Source organism: Bacillus rossius, chromosome 2, assembly GCF_032445375.1.
Source record: "Bacillus rossius redtenbacheri isolate Brsri chromosome 2, Brsri_v3, whole genome shotgun sequence".
Taxonomy (NCBI): domain Eukaryota; kingdom Metazoa; phylum Arthropoda; class Insecta; order Phasmatodea; family Bacillidae; genus Bacillus; species Bacillus rossius.
Window position 1 is genome coordinate 59,161,567 of NC_086331.1, and position 21,996 is coordinate 59,183,562.

Below are 21,996 nucleotides of genomic sequence, written 5' to 3' on the forward strand. Positions count from 1 at the left end.
ACCACCTTGGCCCTTCGCTGTTAGTAGAAATGATACAACTTTAAATAAATAAAAATACCAAAAAAAAAGTTCTGTTTTGAAATTAAATGAAATTCATTTCAGCTTGCCTGCAAAAATTATCGAACAGTTTTGAGGCACAGAATGACTCAGAAAAAATTATAAATAACATTTAAAAAAAAAAAGATTTTTCTTTGGTTTTGAAAACTAAGGCTAAAGCTTGAAATAGTGAGTGGCTAACATTTGTATGTCTCTGGGTCTTGATTTTAAGTTTTTTAACTCATTGTATGAACTGAATTTGATAGGAAACACTGTTTGTAACACAGAACATGTATATTTTTTAAACCTGGCATATTTTGGTTCCAGAGCCACCAACAGCACCTCAGAATCTAACTGTAAATTTCGTCGACCAGTCTACAGTGATTCTGTCCTGGAATGCTCCTAGTTTCCAGGGTGGCAGGAATGACACAGTGTATCAAGTTGAATGTGATTCTTGTGGACCTGGAGTGTCCTACAATCCTAACACGGTTAGTATATTTCTTGATGAAGCTTTGCTGTGCACATTCCAGTGGTCCACTTTATGTAATAAAATAATCTTAACTGATTTAATTTGTGTCATATTATGTTACAGAAAAAAACTCTGTGAAAGATTGGTTTCTCAAACAGTTCTAATATCTTGCATGGAGATCAATGTTAAATCTTATAGACTAACACTAAGGAGAAATAGAGTCTACATGAAATGACTTCCGGCTGTTTTTATTTACCAAATAAATATTCAGCAATTAGTTATTGCTTTACCTAGCCTATTTGTCATTTATTTGTCAATTATATACGCACTCATTTAATCAAAATTTACCTTTCGGGAGTAGAAAGTTTTGTATTTTTAAACTCAACCTATCTCACTCTACATATTGGTAGAGTGAGATAGGTACATTTTCTTAAAATTATATAAATGATTTTATGGGTAAATTTTTAGTAAAAAAAATAATTATGCCTAAATCAGCAATTCTAAACAAAGATTCAGTATAATATTTTCCTCAACAATTTTTGAAATAACATTTGAATAATTTAAATAATAATTTAAGATATTCAAAATAATTTTGAATGTTCTTTTAGCAGTGGTGAATTGTGTATTTTTAAAGTAGGGATTCACACTTTTAAACAAATAATAAAATGTGTTAAATGTTAAAAGGAATATTAATTTAATGTCTCCCCAGATAAAATGCTTTTCGCTAGTTGTTTTTTATTTTATTGATTTATCAAACCTTACGATTTGGAATGTCTATAATGTAAGCCTGCAAAGAACATAAAAAATGTTCAATAATTACAGTTTTTATTAGCTTTAAGTCCACCCTACTATTATTTGAAAGTTAAAAACACAATTGTGCAATTTATGGGTTTATATTACAATACAAAGAAAAAATAACTAGCATCAGAAATTATTTTGTACGGTTGAGTTGAGCCGAGCCAAGCCAAGTTCAGTAATTACACCATAGATTCAAATTAGACTTGATTTTTTTTTCTTTAAAAATCAAGTGAATTTTTTTAGTTTTTGCAGAATATTTTTTTTTAGGTATATTAAGATTAGCAATGGGTCAGAAATAATGCATGCAGAAACATACTTATATAGATAATAGTTTCAAATCATTTTACAGAACTATTTGTGATTGAAAATATAACAAAGCTGTATAGACTTAAGATGTTAGCTCAATAAGTATAATTTATTTTTGGTATGTGAACACTAATTTAAAAAGTCAAAAGGATTTATAGATTTGTGAGATAGACTTTATAAGTGTAATTTATTTTCGATTGGAGTGTGGTTGTTTTGTTATTTAATTTTATTGAACTGGAGATCGTGATTAAACATCATGCCTAAAAATTATAAAAATGCAGAAGCCAATAAGATGTATTACCAAAGGCAACTCGGGGAATAAACTATCAAAAGAGGCACCAAAAAGTGCCACTGAATGGATGTGAGGATGTGAGACTACAGCACATGTATCATCAATTATTATCTCTTTGTTCAATAAAAATGTACCAATAATTTATCTCTATCTATAACTAATAATCAATAAGTTTCACTTCTGTCGTGCATAAACTCCATGCACACATTTTTTTTTCTTTTAGAAATTGTTTGCTGTGTTTGTTTAAATATATGATTTGTCAGGCCTTTCATTCCAGGCATCGTTTTGTAGTGTTTTGGAAACTGAATAGCTGGATATATGTTCGCCAGGAATACGTTTAAGGAAAATGCATTAATTTAAGAAAAATGTATTTATGACAAATTATTTGTAGGTTTCACTGTAAAGTGTGTGCAAAATAGTGGCACATGATTTTATTCTCATTGCATATGTCAAATGTGTATTGAGTTAAGAAAATTTTGTCCTAAAACTCGTTCGATCTAGTACAGTGAACTCTTTAAATCTATTTGCTCGACTTGGAATGAGTTTTCAAGTCTTGCTCCATTTTTACTTTTTGATTAGTTTTCAAATACAGATTTGAAATACAAGCTCTTAATCACATGAATGGTAGTTTTATTATCAAATAGAAGAAAAATAATTATTTTTGCACTTCTTTTTTCAAATGGCTACTAGCAAGGAAAAATACCTTCACTCTCTTTGCATCCACGAATACAAGTTAATTCATTTTTTTAAATATCATACTGGAACTCTATTTTTACAGATTCCCTATTTTGTAAATTAAATGAATTTCACTATGTAATGATGATAGGTTGGTTTGCCTGATAGTTTTCTTTACACTATAATTTTATTGACAACCCAGAAAATTCTAATTAAGTCCTAAAACATATAAATTATGCCAGGCCATTATGTGTTCCTTTGTTACAAATAGTATTTGAATTAATATCTCTGAAATCACACACATTATGTATTAAACTAGTTAATCCTGCTTTTAACACTAGAACTATCCATATTATGAACATACTTTCTAGTAATCCACCCACATAAGGGATTAAAGTAATTTTATTGCCAAAATATTTTAGTAATAATAAATGGTTTAATAAAATTACAGTTTTAGAAAATAAACTATTCAAAGAATATTTGTTATGTGTATTTTCAGAAGAAATGGAAATAATGATTTGTTTCTGCCATTTATGTAGATACAGATAGTTTTTAACATGCATAAACTACACATTTTGATAACAGTTACATTTTTTTTTCTCATTCAATGCTTTTTGCTCCAGCAAAGTATTTTGTCACAGTCACAAAGGAGGATATTTATGAATTTTGATTTATCATTAACGAACTGTAAATTTATGTTACTTTAAAATATTTGTAGTAAAATAGGTGGCATGTTTCATAAACAAAATGGACCATACTTGGAATCATTGAACAGACTTCCACAGATATTAACGTTATGGGATATAACATCGTTGTATGTGAATCTATGGTGCACCTTGTGACTTATGTTCAAGGATGGGGTTCATTTTGGATTAATCCATGTTTTATAATGTAGATGTATGTTTTTTGAACTAAATGCTTGATTTTAAGAAATTTGAAACATTTTGTGAATCTTAAAGAGTACTTACAAATGATAAAAATAATCGCTTCTACTTTGAAATTTTTGAAGCTTCACACAGTCCTACAATTCTGTAATATGCTAGCATAAGTGGCTGCTAACAAAACATTGCAACAAGTTCAACAAATCGTCTCTAATACCTCCAATGTTAAGGAGATGTTAAGTCCTAATTCACTTATTCGCAACAAGATCACCAATATTTTGGTAATTCAAAATATTTTTTAAAATTTTAATAAATGTTTTTCTTTTATCTCATTACTGATTGGAGTCTTGAGTTTCAAAATTCGAATCTGTTCTATTAGGGCCTACATGTTATTTTAGGAGTATAATTAGTCTATAAGCGATGTAGTACATAATCTGCTGTATGCACATAATCACTATTCAAAGTGTTTTAGATTTGAAGCATTTTTGAGAGTCAAATAAAACTGTGTTAATATCTATGTCTTAGTTATAAATTTATGTGTTGATTGAAACACTGTGAAATGTCATACACTACTTTGAACTGCCAAACTGCCACACAGTTCTTGTTTTACATTATTATAAATACATTGATTTACACAAGATGGAACACATAATAATGTGTGCTGATAAATTGAAGTAGAGATTTTTATATTTTATAACTGTAGTCATCAGGTCTAAATTCTCATGGACTTATTTTATATGTTTTATGGAGCACTTAGCATTTGTGAACAAGGCTGCATCTTGCATGCAACTTGAATGTTAACATGCAAAACACTATTGCATTCATTCTTTCGTTAATGTAAGCAGAAAAATTTTTTTAAAATAATTTTTATGATACATGATACAAATTAACTTCACTAAGTTTTATAAAAATATTACTTTGTTATTTTAATCTTAATTGAGTGACTTTTTATATAATTTAAAATTAAAAAATACAATTGTCTAATTCTTTTTTATGCATAATGTAAGTTTTCTAAATAGTAATGTGTAATTAGGTACCTCTGATTACAGGAAGTTTTCAATGACACTAAAGTGACCATCACAGGTTTAAACCCTGTAACGACCTACAGGTTCCAAGTTTTTGCTCAAAATGGTGTCTCAGAACTCATCCAAGATAGTGATTACGTGGACATTACTGTCACTACTGAGGCATCTGTGCCATCGTCTGTCCTCAACTTCCGTGTTACGTCTGTGAAGTCGACTGAAATTACACTTTCTTGGGATTCACCAGCAACGAGTGATGCTGCAGATATGGAAAATGATGTTGTAGAAATGTATGAGGTGAGTTGAGAATAAATGGCTTCTAAAAGCAGTGTATTCAAGTGTGTAGCTGACAGAATCTCAAATTTATTTGAGAACTAAATCCAACCGTATTGGATGAAATATCTTGAAAACTATGTTTGGTCTGACATTATTTTTTAAATGTTTTCATATGTTCTGGAAGAGGAAAATTTGATGGTGTGACAGAATGTTAATCATAAAAAATTTTTCTTCGAAAGAGTTTAACCTTGCATGGTTATGTGCAGAGACTAAATTGACAGGAACTCCAATATTGTAATTGGCTTTGAACCACTCTTATACCAACTCAGTACTCATAAATTTGAGTCATACTGGGGTGTTGGGATGGAACCATGATCCTCGCCTCATGAGTGTGATGCATTTGCTACCATGGCCACTGAGGATCCTAATAATAGCATTAGCAATGGTTGAAGGAAAGCATGTTAACATGTTGCCAACCAGAACAAAAGTTTTTGCTTGAAATGCAAGTTATTATTATTATTTTTAATAAAGCCAAGATTACAGTACTACAAGACAAGACTTGAGAAGTTATTGATTTTTCTACACTATTAACACTATGTGGCCTTGTTATTTATATAATACATAAATATAAACTGAAAGGAAACAAAAATATGCAGATGATTGGTGTGATTAATTGTAGCAGTTACATTTTTTATTTAATTCATTATGAATTATGAGTCATTTTTATCTTAAAAGCAATTGTTAAAAGTTATCTGATTATTTAATTTGACTGAAAATGGTACATTTATCATGAATGAAAAAATGAGACAACCAATAAATATTGTGCAGAAATGGTGACTTTTAAAGTTGTGTGGCAATAAACAATGTGTTGGAGCATTCATGCAGCATGATATTAATTAATTGTGAAATTTTTAAAATCATACTGCTAAAGTTGTTGGCTGAATAATTTTAACTTTGTGTTAGTAAACAAAATTTTTTTATATCCATTTGTTTTGCAGGTTCGTTGTTTTGTACGTCCTGATGATTCAAATGCTACCAGTATGCTTACGACAGAGCAGCAGGCGACATTCACAGGACTTCGCCAGCATACAGAATATGGTTTTCAAGTGCGTGCCAAAACCACTCATGGATGGGGAGAGTTCACTACGCCTATTTTCAAAACCACAGGGCAGGTTTTAGGCACAGGTAAAATTCATAATGTATTTTATATTTTTACCTGTGTTTGTTTATGATAATTGAGCTGTTCTAATTAAGCTATCATGTAACTTAATCAATTCGGTAGCACCCTACTTATGTAATAATTATGATTTTAGGAATATTTCATTGCAATAATTCAGGCCTAATTAATACAGTTTGGATACCTAAGTACAAATATGTCATAAAAATTGGGTAGTTGGCTGCTTAAAAGTCATGTTTGTGTCCCTGGTGAGAAAATGAGACATTATTTAAATGAAACATGAACTTATTTAGAAAGTTGATAAATTTAGAGTTCAAAGATACCCAACTTTGCATATAAAATTTCTTGAGATTTGCCATATTAAATTAGTCACTACAACTGGCTTCATTGCACTTATTTCTTTATTAACTATATGAATTACAAAACACTTGTACATGTTCCGTAGATCTTTTATGTGACACTCTTACCATGGAGAGAAAAAAAAAATTGTTAAAACACAAACAGGGATTCGCTATCAAACATAGCCATAATAGTTATGTGTATGTGTGTGTATAAATATACACTTACAGTAGACTCCCAATTATCTGGGGTAATGACTGGCAAGGGCTCCATGGATAACTAAAAAACATGGTTAAAGCAATGTAAAAAAAAACTGATGAAATGTTTTGAGGGCGTACCGGTGTTACAATCTGAATTACTGGTGGAAATAGTGGGCGCCACCACGTGAGTGGGCACGTGTACCTGGCTTGATACTTTTGCTCAGGGCGTTACGTGGCCCGTGTGCGGCGAGATATTAGCCCTCCTGATATTTAACTTGGCACCTGTCCCTAACCGAGCCCGCTCTCAGCGTCGGGCACGCTTTTACTTAACCACAGTGGGCTCTTAGGGCGTCCCACACGCCGCTGACTGGGTTAAGGAACCACGTGGCCCCCCCCGAACACAAAGACACGTGACTCAATTAAGTTGGTTTTATTTACTTACACGATACACGCCCTCATACAATCCTTCCTTGATACTGTTAAAAAACGCCCGAGGCACGAATTTGTTTAGTTGAGGAGGCGGACCACACACGTGGTCGCCTCAAGCCTTTACTTAGAAGACGGGTGGTTAAAAACTCCGGAGAGTATAGAAATCACTAATTAAACAGTCTCACCGACCGAGAGAGGCCTCGAGGATGAAGAGAAAACGATTTGAATTAATTAACTGAACAGAACTACTTATCGGTAGGGATAGGAATTTTTCGGTGTTTTCAAGAGGCAAAAAGTGGTGCTTTCAAATCAAAAAGTTGGTACTTTCCGACACAAAAATCGGTGTTTTCAAAAAGATGTTTAATGACTTTTACCAGTGATTATAAACAAACTTTTTCTTTATTTTAACATTATATGCACTACATTAAGTTATCAGAGCACTATTTGCTATAATCCTATAAAATATGTGAAAAGTTAATAACAAAAACAGAAGCTAAGCAATGAAATATCTTATTTACAAAAATTTAATGTTTGTTGTTTGTTATTATTTTTGTGCTAACTCTTCCAGGTTGAGAAGGTCTAGCAAATCTTGGTGTGTGTGGCAGATGATAACATTATTTAAACGTTTTTGAGTCATGCTGTTTCTTAAATATGTTTTTAGTCTTCATAGGGAGCTAAAACTCCGTTCAGCTTCGCATGAAGAAGTAGGTACCACAATCAAGAGGCGCACTAAGTTTTCAACATTCTTAAACATAGCCCTAACTTCTGGCGACATTTTTCGTAATATATTACTAACATCATTGACACACGAAACACCATACTTCTGTAGAAACATTTTCACCTCAACTGAAAACGATGTGACATCTATTTCTGAATAATTTCGAAGTAGACTGGTAAGGCTTTGTTCGTCCATACTTGATAACAATGTATCGTCTAATTTCCGAAGGCGCAAGAGATTGACCTGAGCAAATGTCGATTCTAGACCTTTCAGAGCTGCATCAATTATGGCAAAATATTCTTTCATGTAATAAACATTGATATCTTCAGGAACCCAATCTTCTCCCGAACCTATGTACTTTCTTGGTATTCTCTTCATTCTTGGCAATGAAATGGGATTCAAATTACATTGTTCTATTTTTTCATTCGCTCCTTGCTTTATTTCCTCAAAACTTGCTTCGTTGCGAAGGTTTTGAATACTTTCTGAAACATTTTCAACAGCCTTAATCAATCCTGATACAGTTTGCTGCCGACTTTGAAATAACTTATTCAGAAACTCCAACATGTCAATTATTTTATTCCCTAATAATAGACCCAATAGGGTTGTGCCGCATTAGAAGTGAGCCAATAGACCAGGAGCACTTGTAAGCTGCTTTTCGGTTTCAAAAGCATAATCATTAGCAGGAACAATTTCTTCCAAACTTAGACTTGATTATCGAGGACTAGGTCTCAAAATAAATTTCACTAAACAATTCCAAGTTGTCTTGTTTTAAGCGGTGGCGTTGATGGCTGAGAATATTTTTGTAGTTAGAGAAGAATCTCTCACAGTCTACATTTGCACATGGCAACCAAATTGACTGCAAGGAAGCACGAGCAAAGTCAGAGTTGTTAACTGACACAGCCATAAGAACAGAAACAATGTCAACAGTTGCACTTTCACTCAATTTTTTCTTGACAAGAAACTGTAATTCTTTGTAACCTTGAAGTACTATACTTTCACCAAGGTTTGCAAACAAAACCAATTTCTGTAATTTCTTGCTTAGATCAGGTGTTACATTTGTCAGCAAAATTTCTGAAGGATCGAAAACACTTAGTTGCTCATATAAATAATGAGCTGGATCACTTGCCTTTAATGAAATAAGTTTTGTATGAGAATGTGAAGCAGCTCTAGCTAATGCTGATGTAATTTTTGCTTTGGTGACAGTTTTTTCACAAGAGTTCAAAATTACTTTTGTTTCTTGTGGTAAGCTTCCAGTAGAAGAGAGCTGCAGAACTTGCTCCACTTTACGGAGTTTACCAACCAGCAGGTGACTACAAGGGTAATTAGAACCCTCTAGCTTTTTTATCAGTTCAGTTGCATCCTTACATGTCTCTTTCACAAAAACTGCCTGAATCTTCACACTTTGAAGATCTCCTGCTGATGCTGTTGCAAAGAATTCTACACCAGCATTGTTGACACAGACTATTTCACTGCTTGTTAGAAACTCAACAACAGCGTCGAAGTTGTCAGCAAGGTAGCACACAGATACGTACCAGGACGACCATCTAGTGAGCACTGGCATGGGAAAAAGTGGGATGCCTTGGCCTGGATACCTCTCATCTAGAAACTGTCGAAACAAATGCTTCCTCTTGCGCGTGTTCAAAATAGATGATTTCACTTTAGCAACAGTCTGCTGAAGTTCAGGAAAATGTTTGCCAAGCTCATTTATGACTAAGTTGAGCTTATGTGCCCAACATTGGACAACAACAACATGATCAGCCATTATTTCTTTCAAAGTATCAAAACACTTTACCATATACTTTGCCGAATCTGACACCAGAGCTAGAACACTGTCAAAGTCTACATTGTACATTTTCAATGTATCCAAAATTGCCCTCGAACAATTTTTCGCATTGGCAGTTTCAAGCGTATGAACATTTCCAACAATAATTTCAGTCTTGTCTGAGCCTTCTATTATCATGAAGAGAACAACAAAAATGCAGCTGCCTCTAGCGTCAGTTGTTTCATCGCAGAGTATTGCTACTTGTTTCCCCTTGATTTTCTCCCTCAGTGTATTCTCTCTTTCTTGTTTCACTGCTGGGAGGTACTTTTCTTTTAAGACTTTAACACATGGGATGTCTTGAGCACCTGCAATAAAACACCTCTATTAGATCCTGTGTTAGCAGCGGTATAACAAAAAGTTTAATTTTCTAAGATAGCATATTTACCTTGAACCAATTTGTTCATTACAGTAAAAGACAAATAACAGTTAGGCCCCTAATTCATTTCTTCCAACCAAACTACAGTCATTAATTTAAGAATGATTAATGAAATATGCTAACCATGAGAGATTACTAAAACAATTTAACCAAAACCAGAATTGCCACAAAATTAATAAGAAATTCCTCACATCATTGTTTGGGGGAAAAAACTACACTATGATAATTTTATTGATTGGGTTCTCACCTTCAATGAACTCATTCATGAATTCTGCCATGTGGGCATTTTCTAATTTGTGCAACGGTATATTTGCTTTCAGAAATGTTTCTGTAATTCGCTTTCCCAGGTATTCTGCAGTTTTCTTTTTTTTCCCAACACTGCTGAAGCATGTTGCGATTGAAGTTTGTAGTTTGGAATCAACACATCCATCTTGTTCAACAGCCACGTGCTTGGCCGACTTGAGGTGTTTGTCGACCGAATCCTTCCTTTCCCACGCAACTTGGCAGTTACAAAATTTGCACATTACCGTGCGGCTATCAGTACAATAGAAGCCGTTTTTTTGGTACTGGAATGCCCTGTCTCTAGCACTTAGTTTATTATTTGGCATTTTGTAATCACGTGCAAAATATTCCCGCTACGGTAATAAAATAATCAACTGCATAAAATATATTTACTTCACAAAACTATCTTTACTGAAGTTTATTATTCGGCATTTTTACATACACAATATTTCGGCCACAATAATAAAAACAATAAAAAACACTAAACAATACATACTTTTCCACAAAACTAGTTTTACTTAGTCTGTATACACAATACAAATATTTACTTCCGTACCACGAGAGTCAAAGATACTGCAAGAGCAGGAATATCAAGTCGTCGAAAAATATAATTGAATGACTTTGTACGTTCGTAGTTGTGATCAAGGCATTAGTACACTACGCCATCTATATGGAACTGTGTAGTCTTAACTATCGATAGATCACTTAGAGACGATACAAAATGGCCGATACACGTGTGCGGTATTCTTCTTAGTTCTTACCATTGTGCGCCGTCTACCTGACTTTTTTAGTCTTTGGGTACATTGTTTATCATCACGTGAGTGCATAAAATTTGTTGATATACTAACGAAACGTAAACGGTAAGATGTTTTAAGCGGGTTAGCGAAATAATATCAGAAATGTGAAAAATTCACGATTTCGGTTGGTTATGATGTTTTTTCGTGCAAACCTAATAATTTCGCGTTTTGGTACTAATTTCGCGCGAATTCGTGAAAAAATCACGATCGCGAAAAATTCCTATCCCTACTTATCGGTGAGACAACGGTGATGTCCTCGGGGTGTCTGCAGAGACGTCCGCTCTCGGCCGGCTGTAGAAGGAGACTGGGGTGAGATAAGGGCTTGCGGCAGGCAACATGGTGCCCTTCGCGCCGAACACAATTACCGTTACATCTCTGCGACTGCGTGCCCCGGGTTATTATTGAAAATAACATGAACTCTTTATAAAAATGCCAGATACACATCCATGACCAGACCGTCTGTAATAATTACTTATGTTGTAAAAAATAGTTTAAATAAAGTTATGTGTTGGTTCCGTCGCCGCCCGCTAGGGAGCGTTCGTGGCCGTGCTTGCACGTACTTTATTACAAAAATATAACATATTAATGAAACAAAAGGCACTCACTTACTGAATCGTCGTGACACTATTTTAGGGGCGAAAAGGAAAGGGTACAATAATATTAATTACAAATAGGGGTGCGGCGCACTGCAGCTAAGCGCCCTCTTGCCGGGCGACCACACACGCACACACGCAAGCACTCGTTAGCGAGAGGTTTGAACAGAGGGTGGTGGTGTTTGGGCGGTGGCATATCGGACTCGAAAGGGGGCCGCAGGCCCGGACGACGTCAGTTTTTATCTCGAATATCTAGACAAACACTGTAACACCCGCCCTTCAAAGTAGTGCCCTAATTTGTTCCAGGAAAACAGAGTGCTAATCAAAACAGCGCTAGTCAAGTATGTTTTTTTCATAAGAGAGTATTTTAATCAAAATAATTTGTTTAAGTGTGCTTGCTGACTACATGTTAATCAAAACACTACTCCGATTAAAATTAATTAACAGTAAGTACTAATAATACATTTTAAGTACATTTATATAAATGTTGAATAACATTTAGAGATTAAACAACCTAAAATGAAATAAAAAAATGTACGTACTGCATTGTTTACATATAGGGTTTGGGCATAACATTTTTTTCCTATGCAGGCACTACCAACATTTCTGAGTTACAAAATAATAGATATATAAGATATATTTTAGATCTAATTAGAATTTTAAAACCATAAACTTAACAATTTCTATTATTAGAATAATTATTTAACCTGATAATGTAATTCCCAACTCTGTTGTTTACTAAATGCTTGTCTGCCATGATTTGCCACTAGTGCATTTTCCACTAATGCATCCTAGTGTCACAAAGTAAACTAGCCCTGAAAGCTTCTGGCTTTTCTCTACAGAGATACTGTTGACAAGCAGGATGTCTACCATGTTGTCTTTCTGATAAAGATTTTACCAGAAGTGAAGCAACTAGGGAATGCCACTAAGGAATGAAGCTCAATGGAATCTTAGTTCTGGTGAAAGGATTATTCGTAAACACAAAAGGCTGACTAGTCATGTACATTTAAAGACAATAAAATTAACAGTAAATACTTTAAACCATAAAAGCTTTATTATAGTTATTTTATATTCTTTTTTCATTTATAATATTTGAAACCATTTTATGCAATGTAGCTTTAACACAAAATTTCAACAGGAATATTTTTGTTGTTTAGTATTACCTAAACATTTCTTTTTTTTTAGCTTGTTAAAACTTTTTTGAGAAAACGTCTTAAACATATATTTTATTTGGTTATGATAACTGTTTTAAATATAACATTTTTCAATTAACATCCCGATAGTAAATAATTTTGAGATTACAGTCCAACCATAAAACAAAAATATTTAATTTTGTCACATAACTAAAGATTTTATAATTTATTTTTTTTGCTGAGGTGGATTTCACATCCCAAAATTATTTGAGAAGAAAGCTTTCCTGAAATGGTGCGGTCACTCCATGGCTGCTGGGAAGGTGAGGACACTCCTCATATTCCAGACAGCTAACAGGTTTTCACATATTGTACTGCGTGGCCGGTAACAGGCAACCGCTGAGAAACAGAATATAACCAGAAGCATAACATCCCTGGCTTTACCAACAATTACAGATGTTCCTCGGTAAAAATTGATTGATAACTTACCACTTGCGGCGAAGAACTATGTATTATAACATGATAATGCTGATACTTAAAACGATGAACCAAATTGAGAAGCTACATCATGGCAAGATTACAAGTAGAAAAAGGTCGTTCTGACTTTGGCATTAAATCAAGAAGCAGATAGATAATAGCTTAGGTAGACTACTTAAGCGCAAGGTGCTTCTGCACTTAGTGGAAAGAAATAATTATTATACAAACAGAACCAAAATTAAGTTTCTTAGGTTTTCTTAACAATATCACTTTTTTTTAAGTTATTTTGTCCATATAACTCTTGAGATTAGGTTAAAACCATTTAATGATAATATGTAAATAACAAAATGAGATAAAATGATGTAGTGAAGTTGCAGTGAAAGCATAGTGTGATCACACTGCTGTAAATTACAAAGTTAAAACATCTCATTTTAAGACATAAAAATACAATAAAAGCATTAAACCAAAATTTTGAAATGTGTAAACCAGTCCGCAAAAAAAAAAAAAAAAACAAATTTGAGGATATGCCACACAACAGCTGTGCAGTGGCACAGATGGCGGAATAAAAATGTTTGCTGAACACTTGGACCTGGTTGGAAATAATTTTGCAATGAAGGAAGCAAATAACTATTGAGGAAAGAGCAAAATATTGTTTGTTGATTCGTCACATTAATTTGTTCCATTACAAATTCATTGCATTGTATTTAATGCTAAACAAGTGCCGTTGCCATTGTCCACACACGGAAATAAAATATAATTTTTGTTTTTAGGGTTTATGATAGTTATGATGGGTAATCCGCAAACCGGATAAGTCACACCAGAATAATAGGGAGTCTAATGTTTGTGTGTGTATATGTATATATATTTATATAATACGTAGGCTACATGGTGGTGAATTGGCTTTTCATGTGAGAACCAATACAATTGGGTTTTGCTGCCTATGAAAAGTTGGGTGGTGTTTATTAATGAAACATTAGTATTGTATCAGGTAAGCATGTTGACATTAAAATTGCTTGCAAGATATACAGATATTAATAATAGTAAACTACAAAGTTAGAAGGAAAAAAAATACCATGGAGATGTTAATTGCCTCGTGGTATTTCATATTCTTGACACTACTATTGTTTAGGGGCTTTTCCTGTAAATTTATTCCTATATCTCCCTTGCATTTATTGTTGATCACATTTTTTCTCACCGGATATTTACTAAATGTTATTTTCAAACTGTAAAAAGTCACGCGCAAGTGTTCATAATTATGGTCACTGGCATGACTTTTCACCGCTATCAACATATTTCAAAAAAATTTGAGATAAAAATGTAAAAGGAAGAGAGATGTTGGAATAAAATGACATGAAAAGCCCTTAAATATTATAAATATGAAGAAAATGAAATAACCAACTCAGTGAGTGAAACTGAGCCTTAAGTACTTCATTCACGGTGATGATAACTAATGGTGCTAACTTGACTACCAAATATAGCTGGTCAATGACAATGTGAGCACCTGTCTTGAAAACCATTGTAGTTGTACCGGTCATGTTTACCTTTCTTTAAAGCATTTTATATCTTAACTAAATGTGTTACAGTGTGGAGCTAACTCTTTGCTAAGTTTGCACAATATTTTATGAATAGTTTTAGTTTAGGTTAGTTTGTTACATTGATAAGAGCTTAATTTAAATGATGACTTAAATTTAATATATATTTTTACTAATGTTTTATACAGGGGCGCAACAACAGGGGGGGGGGGCAAGGGTATTTTTCCCCCCCTCTGAAACCTTGAAGTGGGGGGCAAATGGGGGCAAAGAAAGTGGTGTGTAATCGATTTTTCGATAATTAAACTGCTTAAATAGCACCATTTTCCACCTTGAAATACAAACTTTCCCGGGGGAGGACCCCCGGACCCCCCACTGCAATAGGGGGTATCGATGATTCTTTATAAAAAGGTATATTGCCCCCCTTTGGAAACTTAGTTGTTGCGCCCCTGGTTTTATATCATTACTCAATATTTTTTTCTATTACTACCCACTGGTGAGTGAATGGACTAACATTTTTGCTATGTTTTTGTTGTAGCATACGTTGGTGATGATGACAATATTCAAGTTCGTATCATTGCAGTTGTGAGTGTTGTGGTTGTCATGTGCCTAATACTTGTCATTGTGGGAACAGTGTTATTCTTTAAAAGGTATGTTTGATTTATTTATATACATATTTATAGTAATGTACTTTTAATTTTTGTGTTCACTTGATATACATTTTTATGATTTTATTTGCTACTAAAATAAAATAGTACTTAGAAGTGAGAATTCTCACAGGATTTTTTTGGAACTACATTAGAAAGTAAAATAAAACATAGTATATGTATGTCCTTAGGAAATAAAGTAGCTTCATCTAAAACCAACAAATGATCTGTCCTGTTTTTATTACTTAATTAAATATTGTGATCAAACATAATTCAGTTAAAAATTTTTGAAAAATATTTGAGCTATTTACATTATATACCTGTTATGTAATTATTAGTATTATTTTAATTGTCACAAAAGATTATGAAGTGACTGTTTTAGGCAACGTGAACTAACTATAAAATAGTGTTTTTGTTTTGATTTTTTAATGACATATACATATAGATTATGTTAAAGATTTTGTGATGTCTTATTTTAGACGAGGTAGTGATGAATGCAACAAGAAGCAACCAAGTGACTGTGATACCTTAGAATACAGGAATGGCGAAGGTGAGTAATATTGTCTCGTAATTTTTTAATCACGCTATCACTGTACTGTTTATTTATGACTAATTTAAATATGTAATATAAATATTACATATTTCTAGAATGAATGGAATATTTAACAAACATTTTCATCTTGTGTTGTCTAATCACATAGTTTTCACCACAGAGAAAATAAATAGACAAAATAATTTCCATCTGTGTGTATTTCTGTGTGGATACTTATGTTCAAATGTGTGCTATCATGTGATTTTGTGTAATTTCGTATATGTATGTGCATACTTGCTTGAATTTTCATTTTTGCTTGAGTACTTGTGTGTTCATATGCATGTATGTGTTTTATTTTGTATGCATGCCAGTGCATGTTAGTTGTGAATGTGTGTGTATATTTGTACTTGTATTCTGTGTGCATATGTGTATGTACATGTATACTTGTAAACATGTGTGTGCACTTGCATATACGTACAGAGATGGATCCAAGATGCACTTGATATGCCCAAGTCCCTTCCTGATCATAACTTACACTAAGACAATAATGCTTTTTGGGTAAAACTGCGAAAAACATTAGCTTTGGAATACAAAGGCCTTTCCGCCTATCTTTGTGAGATTCTGATCTACCATTGTACATATATGTGTGTATGTGTGTGTGATGTTTGTGTGTATAATGCTTTATTACTTGTGTTTGTGTATGTACATGCATTTTTATTTATGGGTGTATATAATAAATTATGAAGTATTCCTGTATCCTTCTGAGTGCACACAAACAGGTCGCTCGGAAGCTAACCTTAAATATTTTGGAAAGTGATTTCTGATCAAAATTAAGGAAGAGTTTATATTGCAAATACAACCTATCACGATTCCTAAAAGTATTATTTACCCTTGAAAATTATTTTTATAAATAGTATTTGACGTGGCCGGGGGTTGTTCGGATGGCTTTAAGGCGGTGTGTTAGTGGGCGCCACCACATGGTGAGCACGTGGACCCGGTGAGACTCCTAATTCGGGGCGTGACGTCGCCCGTGTGAGGACATGACTCGTTTCGTCCGCGCGCTGCTTATAGAATAACCTGACCTCCGCCCGCTCTCAGCGTCGGGCACGCTTTGCTTACGCAGTGGGCTCTTAGGGCGTCCCACACGCCCGCCGATGAGGGTACACACGTGGTCAATTAAAAGAACAACACGAGTTCGGAACTTTTGTGGTTTATTAGCCCCTGTAGGAACAGGGGGCTTGCACAACACGTTACATCTACTCACGAAAGAAAGCTGTTCAAAAGCCTTGCAGCGCGATCAGTTTAGATGAGGGCCGGCAACCACGTGGCCGGGATTTAAGATTTGCGTAAGTCCCGCAAATGGGGTTAATATATTTAATTAAACAGTCAGCCTCCGAGGTAGGCTCCGAGGACGAATGAAAGCGATTAGGATTTAAAATTACACAAACAGAATTACCAGATCAGCGGAAGCAAAGTTGAAGTCCCCGGAGTGCTGGAAGCGTCCTACCTCAGGTAGCGATGAGAAGAGACTGGGGTGAAAATGGCCGCCGTGGTAGCAAGACATTGGCGCTACACGCCGAAACGGACAGTACCGTTATTCCAACTAGACCGCGCCGTGGCATATTTAAGAAATACATAACACGTACAAACACCTCTTCACATTTAAAAGTAAAGCTACATGCACTGCAACTACATAAAAGTTCAGTTAATCAAATATTAAATATAAAAGATAATATTGCCAAATGGCCTTCGGCAAGTCTGCGTCTATAGCGGCCAGCTAATATTTAGGTGGAACATAATTGAAGGAAATACTGTTATTAAAAGCTACATTTACTTAATGGTTTTTTTTTTAAAGAAAACAACGAACATGACACTTAATAATAATCACGGGAGCGAAGCACTGACTTTACTGCGCCCTTTTCCTGTAGTCCGTGGCGCTCTCTCACACGCACACACACACCCGTGACGTCGCGGGCGGTTCAAATGCCGAGGAAGGAAGGAGGGTGGTTATGGAGGTGCTGGCATATCGAGCTAGGACGCAGCCCCGGACGATGTAATATTGTTAAAAAATAACAAAAATTATTTATTTTAAATTTAACTGAAAATCCATGAATGGTGTTTTATACTAAGGAGTTGACCCTATTAACAAGCCCTTAAAAATTAATTTTTCCTTTTCATCAAAATTATGTAGTATGCCAACCTTTTTTTTCACGCAAAATTAGTCTTTTCCAATCATGAGCCTTTAAGGCTGTTTTATTGTGAAGTGAGCCCTAATGAATAAATATGTTCCTCTTGTTCCATTTGCCTAGGATGCACCATTTCAGATTACAACACATACAAAACATTCAGCTACAATGATTGAATGCATGCAACATAGGCAAACTTCATACACTTAGAGGTGATCATATGCTGAAAAACTAACATTATGTTTACTCCCAACAGCCACAACTGAAACATGCCTTGACAGTTAGTGTTATTTGGCCTGGTACATGTGTACAGCTGGTGACAGTGGCCTAAGAACTCACCACATGTGATAGCAAAGGCACTGAAATTGTGTGATTCTTCATGTATATAAAATAAACAAGATACAGAAATAATGTTTTATCTGTGCTGTTTATTCCTGGCAACAATCAGGCACTGTGTTATTACCCACTGTAATTATTGTTTTTACTACTATATGCATGAAATATTGCCTATGTTGTAGGCATTGTATAATTTCCACGGAACTTTTGCATGTGTTATATGTATGCTGGAATGTGGCATTTCAGGCAGTTCCAACAAGAGGAGCATATTTATTAATAAAGTCTGACTTCTCAACAAAACAGCCCTAAATATCCATAAAACCAGAAAACACATATTATGTATAAAATAAGAGGGTGTCACATTAATTTTGATTTAGTAAAGTTGGTATTTTGAAGTTTTGTTAATAGGGTGAATTACTCCATAGCATAAAAGACTAGCCCTGAGATTGTAGTTTTATTTCAAAAAGTTTATTTATTTAATTTAATTTAAAAATAGATTTTCAAGAATGAAAATTGAGATAAGCTGTAAGTAGATTATGTATACTCTCATGTTAATTTCCTTAAGAAATCACCTATTGAAATGTGTATTAGTGAATGCATAAGGAGTAAAGTGCAAATTTGAGAGTAGAAAATAGATCCTAAGATTTAAAAATGCAGTACATTATAATTTTACTGATTTGCCTTGTGACAAATTTGATAAATGCTTTAATGTACACCCACTCTCGAAATAACGCCCTTATTCATTCCAGGAAAACAAAGCATTAATTAAAACAGCACTTATCATATACATTTTTTTTCCATTAGCACGCATGTTATTCAAAATAATTGGTTTCCCAAACATTGAAGAGTGTTTATGGAATACCATTTCAATCAAGACAATTTTCCTATTAAAATGAGTTGACAGTATTGATTATATGTCAAATTAGATTTTAAATACATTTATATAAATGTTTGATTTACATTTTGAGATTGAACATTCTAATAAAATTGACAAGCCACATTGTTTACATAATAGGTCTTAGGTATAACATTTCCTATTGAAATAGGTGCGAAGAACATTTCTGATTTACAGAATAATTATGTTATTAATAAAGAAGATCTTTTTCAATATCTAATAGGATTAAACGAGCATAAACTTTGTGTTTTAAATGATAAATAAATATTATTTAACCTTATAATGTAATTCCTGTCTCTTGTTATTTACTAAATGTATGTTTGGAACTAAAACCAATACCACATGACTTAACCACTGGCGCATTCTGGTGTGCATGAGTTGAACTTGCTCTTAAACTTTTGGCGTTTCTCATCACAGCTGCTGCTGATGTAATATAAACTTGGCTAATTACCCTCGGACGGTGCAGATATTTGTGTGTAATTTAATTTATGGTAACATTTTTAATGGGCTTTATTAAATAGGGAACAAAGGAAATTAATAGCTATCAATAAAAGGGAAAGCTATATTTTTTTGATTCGTTACATTACCTATTTATTCTTTGCATCATATTTGTCGTTGTGACTGCACGAAAATAAAAAATTCTCGTAAATGAAAAAGAGTGCTACTTTGAATCTATGATCACGCTAGTTGAAATCTGGCCCTTATTTATGGTGTTGTTACTTCAAAACTGCTCAAATCCAATAGCGTAACCTCAAGGAGTGGGTGTATTTTATGTACAGTGTGTTGGCTTGTGCAAAATGATTTTTAAAATGTAAATTTCTCTTTGCATCTCATTTGTAGAGCTGTAATTTACTCTTACAACATATTGGGAAAGATTATATTTTCACTTAGTTTTGTAAGATATTGTTATCCCCATCTTATGCTGGGATGCATAGCTTGTAAACTAACTAATCTTAAATTCATCAATTCCAAAAATGGGTCTCGAACCCATGACATTAGAGTTAAAAGTTTAATACACTTTCATCTAGATCATTTAGTCGGGCAGGTTTGATGCTGATTTAAACACATTTGGGATATACTAGTTTAGAAATTGATTGCGTAGACTGCTAAAGGAAGACAGCTGAAAACCAGATTCTTTAAATTTCTAAAGACTTAAAACTATTGTTAAATATGGGCATTTAAAATTTGAAATGGGTAACTAGTTATTTTAACCATGGTTTCAATGTTTTTCCTAATTATTCAAATAATTACATATTAATAAACTTTAGGAGGCTTCAAGATATAGGAACATGACAGGTTTTTGAAAAATTGTAAAAGTAAAATGTGAAGAAATTGCTATTAATTTTTTGTTGGAAATGGTTGATTAACTGATGTGGTAACCACTTTATGCTTTTTAACTTGAAGCCTTTGCATGCTTCAGTGGCTTGGCTCTCAAACTTTTCTTTAAATAGATGCATTTTTCCTGTTTATTTATTTTATTGCTTACTTACTAACTGGGCACTGTATTGTAAACTCGTATATAGTTATTGCTTATATTAACTTATTCAAAACTTGCTGTATGCAGGATTAAAATATTTTTGTAAATATGAGATGCATTTTCTAATATACATAATAACTTGGCATTGTAAATTGGTCATTTGTTGTTGATTAATGGTGCTTTGTGTTGTATGATGTACAAAACAGGGTTATGAAGAATTATGTAAATTTTGGTGTTTTAAGTCCTGTACAAATGTGTATGATATATTTTACATGCATTGCGTACAACTCCATATCACATAATATTTTAAATTTGGTTTCTTGTGATAAAGGATTACACAGTATTAATTTAAATAAATAAAAAAAGGTTGCTACTTGATCCTTAGTTTAATGTGGCTTCTTAATACTATATGTTCTAAGCCTAAATTATTCACAATAACAGATATTTAGATTTTATAAAAAGGTTAAATAAGTCAATGGTTACATGTTTTCTACAGGATCATTAAGATTCAGTCCCAAAAAAATTCAGTACTGATTGGAAAGGCAAATATCCCCCTTAAAAAGTAAATTACTTTGAAACTTATAATATTTTATTGAAGTAACTAAATTTTTTATCATTCTACTGAAATTTCTGTTCTTTTGAAAGACTGCATGCCTTTAATTTCTATGTAATATTCAATAAAAATGTACTTCATATTGCACACAACATTTGAGAATAGGGTTGTGTAAAAACCAGTTAATTTGGTTAAAAGTTAATATAAAATGTATAGCAAGAATTTTGCTACATTTTATTTCTTTTTGAACATTAATCTTTTACTGTATACAAAAAAAAAGATATTATTTATTAATGAACAGAGTGAGTTGGATTTTTAAGTGGTGATGATCGATCTAGCATTTTAAGTTCTCAGTGCATAATTTTAAACATTTGCTGATGCGCAAAAACTTAAATTTTTTTCTAATAATTTCCGGCCAGTCTGCATGTGCCTGCCAGCAGCTGTCTTATCACCTCCCACCTCTCTCATTAGCCTTGCTACATACACCTTTCATATCGTAAACATTCCACTGGCTATAAGAATTTTTTCTCCCTCCCATGTTCAACACAAGTAATTTTGAAAATAATCAGAACTGCTGTTTGCAATGTACACAAAAATGAAAGTTTTGCTGACATTTTGACTCAATTTTTTTATCTTAGTGTATTGCATCCATTAAATCTTTTTTGTGTACAAGTTTGCACAAATATATTGGATAAGTCATGCTTTATAAAAATTCAGTGATATAATAACAACAAATTAAATAAATA

The 21,996-nt window shown here is 33.3% G+C and overlaps 1 protein-coding gene across 7 annotated transcripts in view; it reads left to right on the forward strand.

The window, feature by feature from the left end:
• The window catches only part of LOC134529311 (ephrin type-A receptor 4), a 396,457-nt gene that overhangs the window by 290,614 nt on the left and 83,847 nt on the right, over positions 1 to 21,996 (forward strand). For all 7 annotated transcript variants that reach the window (XR_010074530.1, XM_063363232.1, XM_063363230.1 and 4 more), the window contains exons 9-13: positions 364 to 524; positions 4,507 to 4,776; positions 5,754 to 5,940; positions 15,163 to 15,274; positions 15,751 to 15,821. Coding sequence is in view for 6 of the 7 variants with exons in the window: in XM_063363232.1 (XP_063219302.1) it covers positions 364 to 524; positions 4,507 to 4,776; positions 5,754 to 5,940; positions 15,163 to 15,274; positions 15,751 to 15,821 (801 nt within the window). In the remaining variant the exon portion in view is untranslated. The remainder of the gene's footprint in view (positions 1 to 363; positions 525 to 4,506; positions 4,777 to 5,753; positions 5,941 to 15,162; positions 15,275 to 15,750; positions 15,822 to 21,996) is intronic.